This window comes from Anas platyrhynchos, chromosome 12 (assembly GCF_047663525.1).
Source record: "Anas platyrhynchos isolate ZD024472 breed Pekin duck chromosome 12, IASCAAS_PekinDuck_T2T, whole genome shotgun sequence".
Classification (NCBI taxonomy): domain Eukaryota; kingdom Metazoa; phylum Chordata; class Aves; order Anseriformes; family Anatidae; genus Anas; species Anas platyrhynchos.
Window position 1 is genome coordinate 9,417,731 of NC_092598.1, and position 15,046 is coordinate 9,432,776.

The window sequence follows — 15,046 nt, forward strand, 5'->3', positions numbered from 1 at the left end:
GTACAACAATCAGCATCTGTCAAGGCTGTTTCGGTAAAGTGAAACAGACCTTTCTGAATCAGTGCTGCTCACTGGCAGAAAGCACAAGAGAGAGAGAGAAAAGAGGCCATAGGGTACTCTCAGCGAACACTGGGTATCTCTGTTTCATTTCAGACCAATTCAGTAGCAGATTGAGGAGAACACTTTTATTCCGGGAGCTGTCCTAAATAAGAGTAATTCACTTTGTACTGTGCTTTGTGGTCTTTCAACAGTGGAATGCTTCTGATTACTTTTGCAATATCTGTGTTCAGTGCATTGCATTTGCAGGATTGAACACTTGATAAACCCCTTAAAAAAGGCCACAGCAGCAGCACAGCAGAACTGAGTGACAGCTGCAGGAATATGCTGATATGTTTGGATTTTATCTTTCTTGACCTTGGAGGCTTCCCTTTGTGCATTCACTCTCCATTTTAGCAAAGGCAATCTTGGAATTGTATACTTTTTTCCACCAAATAAGTAAATAAAATCTGAGAAAGAAGGCGCAGACTATAATATCTTTGAGACAAGGGTGGGGATATTTCTCCTCTTACATCTCCGGAGTTGCAAGCTGTTCTACAGCAGCGCCAGCAGTCAGAAGCATGATTAAGTATGTGGAACGAGGAAAGAAAATTTTAATAACACGTTTCAAAATAGAAAACATAAATAAAAGAATGTTCAACAGTAAATGACAACTATAGGACAAATAAAATCCTGAATACCAAACAGCTGCAATTTATGATAACATCAGTAACAAAAGACTAGAAATTCCTGGTCAAACCCAGCAATTACTGATAAATAGCTTGCTGAAATAATAATGCTGATATAGTGCACAGAAAATTGTGGTTTAAACCCTGCTAGCAGTATACTTAGAGGGGTAAAGGTATGGAAAGGGAAGAATCGTCAGATCATCTCCCAATTAAATAAAATAATGTGCAAAAACACTTAGAATTTGATTAAATAATATATGGAAACTGATTAATGTTTATTCCTTTTATCCCATCCTTTTTTTCATAGCATATGATCTTAGATTTTAAACTCTGTGGAGTGAAAATCTAATCTTGCTGTCATAGCCTTGACTCTACAGACTGACTATGAAGTAACTGCATGTGACTACACCCAAGAAAACCGTCAGCTATGGCAGGAATTCTGCTAAATGACAAAAAATAGAGAATAATGCTAAATAATGTAAATAGCTATGAACACAGATTTGATTCCGTAATTCTGTGAAATCAAAAAAAAATCTCCACTAAATTCTGAAAGGTATTTGCTAACAAGAGAAGCTCAAACTGAATGTGGTGGTGCATGTATTTCAGACACAATGAGGTTAACGATTTTTATATGTAACTGCATGAACAATTTATATCTTTAGGAAATGTGAGATATAATGATAAAAAAAAAAATGCTTCTTAATATATAAGCAAGCACATTTCAGTCTGGATGCATTTTTCATCCTATAACCCGGATGGCTGTAGCTACTGCTTTGTTCAGTAATACCCCATCTGGCAACACAATTCCTGAGGGCTGTTCTGGTTTCAAACTGAGTCAGAAGGAGAGGTCAGTCATATTTGTGTGCACCTTCTGGTAGAAACTGTTTTGAAACCAGACTCCAAAGCCCGCCTTTATCTCTTTGAATTATACCTTCTAGATCACATCGAGTGTAAGGAACAACAACGCTAAGTACATTATTGAAGGTGAATATGCCAATACCATCTTTAAAGTGGAAGAGACCAGTGGTGATGTATATGCCTTTGAGAGGTTGGACAGAGAAAAGAAAGCAGAATATGAGCTGACAGCTCTCATTATTGACAGAAGAAACAACCGGTCACTGGAACCACCATCTAAATTTATTATCAAGGTTTATGATATTAATGACAATGCCCCTGTGTTTGTACAAAAGGTATTCAATGGATCTGTCCCAGAAATGTCACCAGTAGGTACGTTCTTCCATCACTCATTTTCCTTCATGTCGTTGGCTAAAAAGCAAAATTTATGCTAAATGTGTTGTTTGATAATCCTTTTCTAGGAACCTCAGTTACCAAAGTGACAGCTGTAGATGCTGATGACCCAACAGTTACAGGTCATGCCACAGTTACCTACCAAGTCATTAAAGGAGATGAATATTTCACAGTTGATGACTCCGGTAGGTCAGATATGCAAGTGTCAAACTTCTACCTTAAGCTTTTATAAAAACACAATTTTAAGCCGCTTTCTTTCTGGACAAGGGAGATAATAAGTCAAAAATTTAATTTCAACTATAATTTGGAAAGATTTTTCATTCACAATGACACAATGCCACTGTCTGCATCTGAAAATGAACTAATAAAGCCAGGATATTAGGTACCTTGAACTAACTGAGAAGATGAAAGGTCATTTTCTTCCCACTGAGGAAGAGGCTGACTAGGACACAATACACATTTATGTTTCCAGTTTAGCATGGATACCATTTCTTTGACCAACTAGTAAAAGAGGAATACATAAAGAAGCAGCATTCCTAAAGATTAACTGAGAAAAAATATATTTAAAAAAATAGTCGAAGGATAAATAGTGATTACAACCCAAGAGTATTCCCCACTTTGCAAATCTGGCACACGAACGATAGGTTACGCACTTCACAAATTAGCTGAGACCTGGAGTAGGTCATTACATACAAAATGAACTGCATTTTATTGGGATGATTTTGACTTTGAAGTTTGGATTCCTGTTTCTACTCAGTAACTCATCCCATTGCCTTCCTAAACTTCTTTTGTTTCAAGTTTGTCCAGTTTTAAAAATAATCTCAACATCTCTGGTAAGCATAAAGCATACTGGTTCTTTGGAGCAACTAAATCAGATAATGAGGTGGCCAAACAAACTCTCTAGGTGCTGGAGTGGCTGAGTTTAGATGTTTTTTAGCTGTTTCTAAGCAGCAAAGATCAATTTAAAGGAATGTATCAAAAATCTCCCAAATATTCCATCATATAGAATGACTTCTAACATTTTTAGTCTTAGAAAAATATCACTGTAAACACACTAGTTTCAGTTGAATGCGTGGCATAAGACAAAAACTTGCTCTCAAAATTAAAAGATGTTGGACATGCTACAAAATCTAATCATATTCAACATTATATTTTTAAGGTGTGATTTTTACAACCAGAGCTGATTTAGACAGAGAGAATCAATCAACGTATGAAATTATTGTTAAAGCAAAAGATGCCCCAGGGTTTTCTGGGGATTCAAGCACAGCTACAGTCATTATCACTTTAACAGACATCAATGACAACTTCCCCGTATTCAAACACCGTAAGTATAACACAAGTGATGTATTATTTGGAAACCAAAGGCTGATATGAATAAAACAAATTTACATGAGAATTCATTGTAATTCAACTTTCTTAAAAGTGAACGAAATTATCTTACATATTCAGAAGGCTTCTGTATTTCAGCACTAGCTGCATTTCCTGGGTGAAGCACACCTAGAGTAGAAAATAAAAATCAGTATTAGTTTTTGTTAATTTTATAAAAAACTTAAATATTTTGAGAAGAAATTATACTTCAAAAAAACACTTCAGTGTTGTCTGTAAGAATCAATAATGCTAAATTCTCAATGATTTTCTGTATGTCTATAAATCAAGAACAATCTTTAACTAAGCTCTAACTTCCATGTGCACAATCTTTATGACTTGTTTGTTGATTTTTTTTTTAACAGAATCATTTCACTTTAAAGTTCCTGAAAACGTTTCAGTAGGAGGAGAAGTTGGCAGAGTCAAAGTGGAAGACATTGATGAACCACAGCACAGAAATACAAAATACAGTTTCGTCAGAGGAGATTACAGGGACACCTTTGAAATTGTAGCAAATCCATACACAAATGAAGGAATTATTAGACCAAAGAAGGTACTTTTCCCTGTAACAATGAAAAATGATGATTTTCTTTTTCAATGTGTAACAAATGTTTGATTCGGTTTGGGACTAGCAGCATGGAAGTCACAGTGCAAAAGGTATTCATCCTGAAAACCCCATTCTGTAAGTTCTGCAAGAAGAGCTGGTGATTTACCAGCCCGTTTCAATTGCCAGTACTGGGAAAATCTGGGATACTGCAGAGTGCAATGGGGACTATGTCAGATTTACAGATTACATGCTTCGGGCTCTTCTCAAACTTCAGACATTTGGATGCTTCAAAGAGTGAGTGAATTTAAGAGATGAACCAACTAACCAAGTCAAATAATCTTTCTCTTCTACAGCCAAAGAGAAACCAAAGTAGAAAATGTGCACACGTACACCTGACCACTCTTCTAAAAGTGCTCTTTACAAGCTTGGCACTTGCTCCCATCTGAGCCACGGCTCCCTTACTTTCCTCAATGTTTTCAAAGTTTCCCCATTACTTCCTGCTGACTCTTTAAGAGGGCCCAGACTTTCCAAAGCCTTTATTATGGTTTGTTCTTTGTTTTTTTTATTTCTCAAACATACTTAATTTGTACCAAGGGACATTCTTGCATTATGCAGAGCACTGCCAAGCGAAGCATTCATTGATTTTATTGATTTACAGTGAAAAAGGGGGAGGGCAGACTACAAATTACCTCCTGTAATCCTCAGATTGACATGAATGTGTTTTTTACTTCCAAGCATCTCGAACTATTAATACCAGAAATGTCATTAAGAATAAAACTTTAGCAAAAAAAAGCTACCAATGTTCCAAAACTTGCAGTAAAGTCTTTGGCCATGCTCACACTAGATGTTAGCAGCAGTCCTTCACCAAACGCAGCCCTTCCCCTGATCTGCCCAGGGCCTGGAGGAACGTGTTGTTTGCCAACTTCTGCCCTGAGGAAGAGCCCCTCACACACACACGGGCTGATCCAGAAGCAGCTCATCCTTGACCAGGCAGTGGGCAAAGTTCTCCCCAGTGTTACGCAATCTGCTTTCAGCCACAGGTGTATGTCATCATTTTAAGTATACAGGCAGGTGAGATACTATTTCAAATGATAGATAAGCACTGCCATTTCCATTTGCACTGTCTACTCAAACAAAAACACAGTCACCCGTGTTAACTGTGGCTTATTTCACAGCATATGATCTCGGGGTACAGTGCATAGGGACCCAGTCTGGGAGACAAGAGACAGCTGGGGCATTTCTTAGTGCCCTAGCTCCTGGCCTTCCTTCCATTGTAGGATTCTTTTCATAATCTCAGTTATAGGAAAAACAAGGAAGCGGATGTCACTTATCACTGAATTCCCCAGCTATCACTCAGTGCAGCTATGAAGTCTGCCTGGAAGGAAAAGAGGGAAGAGGAAAATCTGGCCCTCAACCCTGGAGGAAAAGGAGCTAAACAATTTTTGGTGGCTACAGAATTATAAAAAGAAAAATATTTAAACCAAGAAATAAATTGCTGCACTTGGAATACTGACCGAATCTGTTCAAAACCAGAAGTTGCTCAAGCCACTCCATTAATGAACGAGAAGTTCAGTTCAGATATGCTTCCCCCAGAGTCTAGCCAGAGTGCGGTTTGATGTTATTTCCCAACAAAACTAGAGCACAGAGCTTTAATTTGCATAGGTAGCTAATGCAAAGTTTACTTAGACATGACAAAAGAAAGACTCTCTGTTTATCTTTCTTCTAGCCCCTGGACTTCGAAAAAGTAGCAGAATACAGGTTTGACATTGAAGCAACAGATCCCACAGTTGATCTTCGCTATTTTAAATCCGGCGGCTCTAGGAGCATTTCAACAGTTACCATTGAAGTCACGGACGTGGATGAGCCCCCTGTCTTCACCAAGCTACCATATGAATTTAAAGTAAGAGAAAATGATCCAGAAAAAAAAACACTTGGTTCAGTTTGGGCATACGACCCTGACGCAGCTAAACGGAAAATCAGGTAACACAACACCAGCTTTAGTAATTCTATTTTAAAGTGAAGAATCTGTTAACGAGTCCAAGAATTGGGGAAGCGAGACATTGGCTCTATTTCTCAGACACTTACAAGCATGAAAAAAATACAATCTGATTTTTTCAGTCGCTGCAGCCATAAATATATATCGCAACCAACAAATACAAGCATAAGTTACTTGCACCTATTTAATTACTGCATAAAGTCACTGATAAACCACTTGAGTATTTATGGGAAAATGCATAATCTTGGATAACGTTACATAGTTGCGGTTGTAATTTACTGTTACAATTTTTATCATAACTTTCTCCAGCATGTGATTTGAAAGGAAAAGAAAACAGATTTCTTAAACAGCAAAAGAGAATAATCTGGGAAGTTTTAGGATGGGTATGTTATGCTCTCACAGCTTGCCTAATTTTAGGGAAATCTTCAGAGACTGCCTAGTCCTGATATGAATGCAATTTGTTATACAGCCGTCTGGCTTTGTCCTATGAAGAACTGAAGTGAAACACAATATTATAACCCTTGTACCAACACGTCTCTTTTTAAACAAAAAACAGATTTGTTCGACGAAAAGCTAGTCCTAATGGAGACTACATTAGAGTATCTGACACTGGAATTATTCAACTTCCCAAGCCCCTGGATAGAGAATTCAGCTCCTCATACAACATCACTGTAGCCGCCCAGGAAATCCTGGAAGATGGTAAGTGCTATCCATTTCCTTACTTGAAAGAAAGCAGTGGGTGACTTTACAGCAGGACTGTACCTTATCAAGAAGGAAAGCCACAACCTGACAGCTTGTTTCCACTAAGCTACGAATGAAACGGATGCTTGCAGGGTTTGCACAGCAATCTTCCAAATCAAGTGAGTGTCTACAAATAGGTCAAATAGAGTTTTAAGATTTGGACCTTAGCTATTACAAAAATCCTTTCAGTTTGTTAATAGGAATGAAAGGGGCATGAGGAAAGGAAGGAGCTTGGGAAACAGGCATAAGCCTGTGTTTGGAGCAAACATCCCAGCCAGCATCACCCCCCTACACGGAGGTAATGCCCACCAAGCTTGCTGCTCAGCACAGCTCCACTCAAACTGAGGAAGCAGAGCAGGCTGGGGCCCTCCCCAGAGTCAGTTTTGGGGAGGACGGGTTTTTCTGCAGGGCAAGAAGTACTTAATAGTATGAACGTACTGTGCGAGTGTCCTTAGGGCCCAAGAATGATCTTGGACATCATAGCCACGCAGTCTGAGAATCACAGAGCCACAAGCAATTGTCATTTTCTTCCTCGTGTATCCTTGATGAATTAGGCCGATACAAGAGTTTTCAAAAAATAAATCTGAATCTGTCAAAGGAAAAGTTTAAATAAATGACAGATCTATAAACTCTCCATATTTAGCATGCAGGAGTCACAGAGGCGGACATGAGCAGTGGAATAGGGGAGCTTTACAGCCCCGCGATTCTAGCTGTCTCAGAGACGTGCACTGTTGTTGCTCTCCTTTCAGGCCGTCTTTCTGACAGAGAATCACACGCCCAAGTTCACGTTACAGTCATTGATGAAAACGACAATGCTCCAGAACTTGTTTATCCTGAGGAACCCAGAGTGTGCGAAAATGCTGCTCCAGGAAAGGTGAGACAGGAGGAGGGTTTCTCCCTTAACCCTGGATTATCTACGTGCAAGCTTAAGCCAAAAATGTCTTTTAATAAAAGATAGTCCCAGTTTTCACATTCAAACACCTGATCATTTCAGTGATTTCTGAAGTGTCAGTGGTTAGAAATCTCTCTTCAGCACTTCATCCTGTTGGAATATTGACTTTCACCTCCTTGCACACATGGGCTGTGCAGTTCCTCTCCCTCCAGCCCTTTAAGTATGTACATGCTTTAGCACTGAACCCTGAAGTAAGGCAGCCCTTGCAAAGCAAAAATTAGCAGTTCAGTTCTTTTATCACATGGATGTTTACACTTGACAGTGAAAACAAAACTATTTCAAAAAATTGAGAGAAATACTAGTATATATAACATTACTATAGCATTTATCAGAGTGCAAGCACCTGCATGCACGAAGAGTGATAGCGTTTGTGGATTTAGGTGTTTGACCTCAGACACAGGAACTTGTGCAGCCTACACATACAATGTTAGATTAGAAGAGACACTGCCACAGACTGGATGCACAAGGTATTATTAATGGAATCTGTTAGAACACATAAGGTATTATTTCACCTTTAAATTAATTTTTAAATTACCTTTGGGACATAATCATATATATTTTTTATATTTTATACAGCTAATGTATCCCAGGTTGAGGTTTTGGAAAAAAAAAAAAAAAAGCATGTCATTCAGGAGTAGCAGTCCCAATGGCATTCAGTTAATGAGCCTCATGCTTCTAAATAAGTTAAACACTTTAGATAATATCCATTGCAGATATATAAATGAAAATTCAATCCATGTGTCTCTGAGCATAAGACTTTTTTATGCTTTATTGACACAAGATTTCATCTTTTGTTTCCCATCTGTGAATGAAAGGGAAAGACAGCTCTTTTTGAAGAGCTACAAGGAAATTACTTGCCTTGAAAGAACTGAAGAGGAACATCGTAAGATATCTTTGTCCTGCCCTTTATTGAGGGGTTATACAGGATACAAAGCCCAGCACTAACTTATATACTGTAAGCCTTTTTATCACTGGAGGCAACGTATACTGAAATTTATGACCTCTTCCATCTTACCTTTATAGGTAATCATCAGGATTTCAGCTACTGACAAGGATGAAATATCACCTAGAGGTTTCTTCAAATACTCCCTGGCCACAGAAGATAGCAACTTCTCGTTGGTTGAGAACCACGGTAATGTATCCTTGCAATGCATTTTCTCACATAGCCAAAGAGAGACACTAGGGCACAGGGGAGAAAAGCTGCAGCAATGACCTATGATTGGCCCAGCTGAGCTAAGAAAATATTTTTAAAGGCTTAACCTACTGGAAAGAAAATGTCATTTGTTGCCACGCAAGTTTTACTGGGTTCCCTAAAGGCTTGCTCTGTCAAAGGGGACGATGTACCAAATGACTGATAATCTATAAGGAAAATCAGGTAGAGATTATCACTTAATTAGATGTCGTTACTTCCTCCAGATAACACAGCTAATATCACTGTCAAGTATGGACAGTTTAATCGTGAACTTGCCAAAATCCACTACCTGCCTGTCATCATCTCAGACAACGGTGATCCCGAGCTCAGCAGCACAAATACACTTGTTATCAGTGTCTGCAAGTGTAATGAAAAAGGCGACTTCACTTTTTGTGAGGAAAGAGCTAAACAAGTTGGAGTTAGTATACAAGCACTGGTGGCAATTTTTGTCTGTATCTTCACAATTATCGGTAAGTTATTTGACTTTGGTAATGTTCTCTGACTTGTGGGGATTTCATTTTTGTTTTTTCTTAACTGAGGTCCAAAGAAGCTTTGTGGCTATAAAATGGTCACAAAGGCAGAAAAACTGTAACTATTTGATTCACCTCACTTGCTTTTCTATTTGGCTTGTTAGTTTAGTTTCAACTACAAATATGTTCATTCTATTGGAAAAGGTGAGTCATTGGAAAGGTCATTGCACGTATGCATAATATACTTGATTTAGTATTACCAGGCTCACATATAGCTATAAAAAGGAAATTTGTGCTGGGGCAATAACAACAGGATTCCTGTTTTCAAAGGCTGGAAATACTTTCAGCAGCACAGTGAACTTATATACATAAGTAAATCCATGAATTAGCAGAACAGAACTTATTTGCTCTACTTCGAATCTGTCAAAGAATGGGCAAATTCTTTCTTGCTTGAGAAGAGGCCTCCTTTGCAACTACCGTGCAAGAAGCATTTGATGCCTGGCATTAAAAGATTTAGCACTTCCAGGCAGTACTGTCTGACACTATACTTTTGCACCTGTGATTCTACCTCAAGAGTCAGTTGTATGATTCCTGCTGAGACATAACTGCTTTGAGAACATACAAATCCTACAATTCAGCAGTATCTGAAACTATTATTTTTAAAATACATATATAAAAAAATGGGGAAAAGTACACTTCAGATATCTGAAATGCAATTTGTTTTACTTTGTTACTTCTCTGTTTACAATTGTTCAAGTTTTGCTTGCAGTAATCGCCTTGCTAATTCTTCTAAGAAAGAGACACAAGAAGGATTTGAGTGGTCTCGGGAGGAATGTGGCAGAGATTCACGAGCAGCTTGTCACTTATGATGAAGAAGGTGGCGGTGAAATGGATACCACCAGTTATGATGTATCTGTACTCAACTCTGTGCGCAAGAATGGTATGAAGCCGGAAACAGTGCCCTCTCCATACGCACAGGTCCAAAAACCTCCTGCAAATCCAACCTCTGGTGCTGAAAAAATGGAAATTATGATTGAGGTTAAGAAGGATGAAGCTGACAATGACAGGGATTTGCTGCCATATGACACACTTCACATTTATGGCTACGAAGGTGCTGAGTCCATTGCAGAATCTCTCAGTTCTTTGGAATCAGGCTCCTCAGACTCAGATATTGATTATGACTTTCTAAATGATTGGGGACCCAGGTTTAAAATGTTAGCTGAGCTGTATGGATCAGAACCAAATGAAGATTTTGTGTATTAAGTTCAAACTAGTCATGAATTTTCTCCCACCCAATGCAGATAGATACAACAGCCTGCCAATGGCCAAAGAAGATTTCACAGTTCTTCACCCAAGCAGTATAGGTTTTCAAACAGACCAGAAAAAATACAATAAAATGACAGAGGTAGGGATAAGAAGAAATAGAAATAATGCATATCCACTCCCCAGCACTGCTATCCTTGCTAACATTTTGTTCTGTCCCTAAAATTGCTGCTCGGGGACCTAGGGTCTTCCAGGACATGACTTTTCTCCCTGCCCAGATAGATCCTTCTCCTTAAAAAGTGGCTTTGTCTCCAGTGTCTCCTTTATTCCTCTCCTCCTGTACATCAACATGCTTTTCATCCATCCGCTGAAACAGAGAGATTTGGTGGCACCGAGAAGAAATGTTTTGTACAACCTCCTGTATCTCCAGCCTGCTGGTTTGCCTGGCCCTACTGTAACATCTTTATTGATATTCCCCGCTTATGCTTACCCAGCAGAGGAAAGGAGGAACATATGGTTTATCACTTAATATTAGAAATTATTCCATCACTTTCAAGAAGAGGCATGGTTTTTCCTTCTTTCCAATCTATTAATTATTCTTGCTTTATAGTCTTTGACTACATATATGAGTTACTACAGATAAAATGAGACAGGATTTTTAGATGCGCAATCTGGTTTCATCTGTCATTTTTAACAGCCTGATGATGATTTCAGGCACCTTTCTGGAGTGCTAGAATTTCTTCTAGCTAGCAGCAAAATTGTTTTTTCTCTCTGTAAATAGGACCTCAGTGTTACTCAATGGAACATATCCTGCAGGGCAGGAAATGCAGAGATCAGGGGAACGTTAAGACTCCAATACTGTAAATCTCTCTAGATAGCAACATAGGGTCTCTCTGGATCTCTAAAAAGGGTGAATAGCTTTTTTATTCAACATTACTAAAGGAATTGTATTATTTCAGGGACAAACAAAGGAAGGGCCTCATTACTGTGAAACTGTTTTGATTTTTTTCTAAGCAGGTACTGTAAAACGGGTATTTTCCACCTAGGAAAATATTGTAGACTTCCAAACCAGAATGCTTCACACCCACACATTTGTCTGCATAGAACCACAAATGTAAGTAAGGTTTTGGAGCTGCAATTAAGTCCCTGGTAAGCATGTGTTCAGTTTCTTGCCTGATGAAGAGCCACACAATGAACAGAATGAAAACTCTCATGCCTGAAGTTTCCCAGCCAAATACATTTTGTTAGAAGTGGGTCTCTTAGGACAATGGCCAGTCTCTGGCTTCTGGCCATGCAGATTCCTGTTGCCTTCAACAGGAACAGAGCCCTACTACACACATACTCAGTTTTGTAGAGTCTGTGCTAGAGCTGTATGTATTAGTTTAGCTGATTTGATTATTTAAATTTGGTAGCTAACCATGTAACACTAAACCTTTTTTTTTTTTTTCCTAAACCGGTGTAATGGAACCTCACGAATTTCCTTTTCAATTATTCATGTCCTCTCCCTTCCCCCAGTTCATTTATCAGCAGGAAAGAGCAATGCACTGTAATACAGTCCCACATTAGTCCACGCTATTAGAGCAAGTGGTCTAATACAATACTTAGACACTAATGCATCACTATCAAATATTTCAAATCACTTAAATTTTCACATACAAACTAACAGAAAACTAAGTAGAATCCTGCCTATCAATCAAATTACCTTTGGATCAAATCCTCTATAAAGCCAATTTTGGGATGATAGCCTTGGTTTTGATTTTAATGTGATCATTCTCTTCTGTTTTGCTTAATCCACTCAACAGTGTATGCTATTGAGGTTCCATGTGTTAGTATACTAGAAAGAATTCTAACTAATAATACTTACAGTTTAAGGTTTTCATCAGTAATTAAGGTATTGGCAATCAAAAGGTAAAGCTAGTTATGAAATTATGTAGTGCAGTAAATAAAATATTTTGGTAAGCAACATGCAGATAGTATTACCTGTAATCGCTGTTCTTAAGCCTGTTTTATAAAGCTATTTTAAGGAACACTGTATTGATTTCCATTGTATAGAGACGTTTGCACTGGATATTTTCTTTTTGTATTGCTGTACTGTATTTTATTTTTTGACTACATAAAAGCCAATCTCAAGTGTGGATTTTCTGTGCATTGAGTTTCACATGGAAGACAATGACATGCTGTGTACTACAGTGACCCCAACCATAAAACCACTGGTATCTTCAGCGTAAGCACTCAGATTAGACAAAAACCCACAAAAAGACTTCCTGTAAGAGACGGTTTCTCCCACTCTTCAGAGAGCTGTCAGTGAAGCTCCTGGGGAAGGAAGAGAAAAGCCCCAGAGGTGCAATCTGCTTTCAGCAGCTGGAGAGCCTGAACCCGCTGACGTTGGAAGACCCATGCCTGCCAGCAGAACAGGATGCTCTCTGTTTCCAAGCAGATGTTTGGTATTTTAGGAGCCAGGCATCGCAGTGATTGTGAGGCACCATGTTTACCGAGATCCTGCCCTTCCTTCCCACTGGAAATGCACTCCTCCTGGATGGTGGGGGACACGGGGCAGAGCCCCTGCCTGCAGGGGGGCTGCACCTGGGCCCTCTGCCTCAGTGGGCTACTGTGGGCGCTGCCGACAGCTGACACAACACAACAGTCCTCACATGCGACAGAAAAATTAAAAATGGCTAGCCCTACATTTGCAGCTTTTCCTTTCTCTGCTAATGATCACTGCCCCAATATATTCCCAAGATTATTCAAGTGCTTTAGAAAATCCCATCGATTTTCCCCAGATATGGCACTTACAAATTACAAAGCTTGGAATAAAGTAAAGAAGTTCAATTCCTTCACTGCTAATTGCCATGAGCAAACTCCAGATCAAACACACTTTAGCTCAAGTTGTATTAAAAACACAATAGATGTGCTAATTACGTTATAATGAAATGCACTTTTCCAAAGAAGGAATTTGATTAAACAGCTACTTGCAACTTGTAGCAGAGACTCTCATAAAGATTTTCATTATTCATTTAATTAATTTGCATTTTAAACTCTTATCCCTAAAAATATATCATAAATTATTATTTTATTACATTCATACTGAGAAGTTCATGCCATTTAATAAAGGCTTTTTACTCCCACCCCATCAGAAAATTTTATGAAACAACACCTAGTGACTGGAATCCTTGATATGTACCAAAGCAGCAATGAAAAGCTGTCTGATTGCTGCCACCCTGCCCAACCAAGTCAAGGGAGCTAAGATCCCCTTACCAAAACCCATTTCTATGCTTCAGAGAAAAAACAGCCATATCAGGTATTATCTGATTGCAGTCCAGTATTGCTGAAGTAGTCAGTAAAAATGTAACAGCAAAAAGTGAAAATGAAGATTTGTTATAAAAGAAAAAAAGGGGAAGGGATTGTTTCTCAATCTTTGCTTTCTTTCTTCAATTAGTGGGTTCTTCCCTTTTCTTCCTTCAGCAATGCCGGCTTAGAACAGTACCACAAGGGCTCCAACCAAGCTGCTGCTCAGACCGGCTTGGCACAAGCACTGTCATCCGGCCAGGCCTAACGGAGTAAACAAGTCACATAAAGCAATGCTGTTTTTTTGCTGCTAATAGATCCACCCAAATACATTTATTTTAAATGTTTTCACTCCTGACACTGCTGTGCATATGTTGTGTGCAGAGGAATGGCTCTCAGTGGTAGTAAACATGCAGGTAAAACCATCGTATGGTAGGATTTAGCTGTCTTTGGCTAGAAGCAATATATTTATTTCCATTATATTTCAGGTGGGGCTAGGACAGAGAAGAAGAGCAACTGTAATTTTTCCTGACCAGTTCTGCATTTTTAGCTTTCTTATTATTTATTATTTTCTTATTACACTTCAAGTTTGAGGGATTAAATAAGAAAACTCTTGTGGATTTACCTTCACATACTTCCTGCAATGAAAGAAACCACCAGGGCAGTATCTCTCCCGTTTAAGGAGCTCCCAGTTTTAGTGCAACATAAGTCATCAAGTCCCACCAGGAACTGAGTAAGAGTATGATCAGATCAAAGCGCATGATTTATCCTAAACCTATTCCATACAAAACGCAGGACAGAAAACACCCTTTTGGTCTGCATCAGAAAAAGGAAGAGAAAACAAAAACAGCGAAACTCTTTCATGAGCAATAAAAGCCACGGATTTTTCCTGACCTCTCTCAGCTTCCTGACTTTGTTCCTGCCTGACCTGAAAGAAAACGGAGACGGAGCGCTTCCTTCCACAAGGGCTGTCCCACCTGCGTTCCCACAACACTTAACTCATCGATGCCACACAAAATGCCCTCGGCAATTCTCATTCCTCGTTCTTCCAGGCAGCCCCTCACAGCCCGCAAGGGCCGAGGCGCGCTGCGCGCCCCCTGAGGCGGCACCCGGCGGCCAGGGCGGGAGCAGGAGGGAGCGGTGGAGGCGTCCTTTCGGGACAGCTTGCTGTTCTCCCTGCTCCCCCTTTTAATTGCAAACCCGCAGAACCTGACGGTGCTGCGAACCTGAGGGGAAGGCGAAGCGGCACCTTTCTCTGCCGC

At 39.3% G+C, this 15,046-nt stretch overlaps 1 protein-coding gene across 3 annotated transcripts in view; it reads left to right on the forward strand.

Annotated features, from left to right (window-relative positions):
* Window positions 1–12,634, forward strand: part of CDH5 (cadherin 5) — a 31,153-nt gene extending 18,519 nt beyond the window's left edge. For 2 of the 3 annotated variants that reach the window (XM_005019999.6, XM_038185585.2), the window contains exons 3-12: window positions 1,664–1,952; window positions 2,042–2,158; window positions 3,133–3,297; window positions 3,704–3,891; window positions 5,612–5,865; window positions 6,438–6,580; window positions 7,372–7,496; window positions 8,598–8,706; window positions 8,991–9,236; window positions 9,994–12,634. In XM_005019999.6, the coding sequence (XP_005020056.1) occupies window positions 1,664–1,952; window positions 2,042–2,158; window positions 3,133–3,297; window positions 3,704–3,891; window positions 5,612–5,865; window positions 6,438–6,580; window positions 7,372–7,496; window positions 8,598–8,706; window positions 8,991–9,236; window positions 9,994–10,499 (2,142 nt within the window). In that variant the 3' untranslated portion in view covers window positions 10,500–12,634. The remainder of the gene's footprint in view (window positions 1–1,663; window positions 1,953–2,041; window positions 2,159–3,132; window positions 3,298–3,703; window positions 3,892–5,611; window positions 5,866–6,437; window positions 6,581–7,371; window positions 7,497–8,597; window positions 8,707–8,990; window positions 9,237–9,993) is intronic. The other variant, XM_038185586.2, reaches the window with a different exon arrangement.
* Window positions 12,635–15,046: the final 2,412 nt, after the last annotated feature.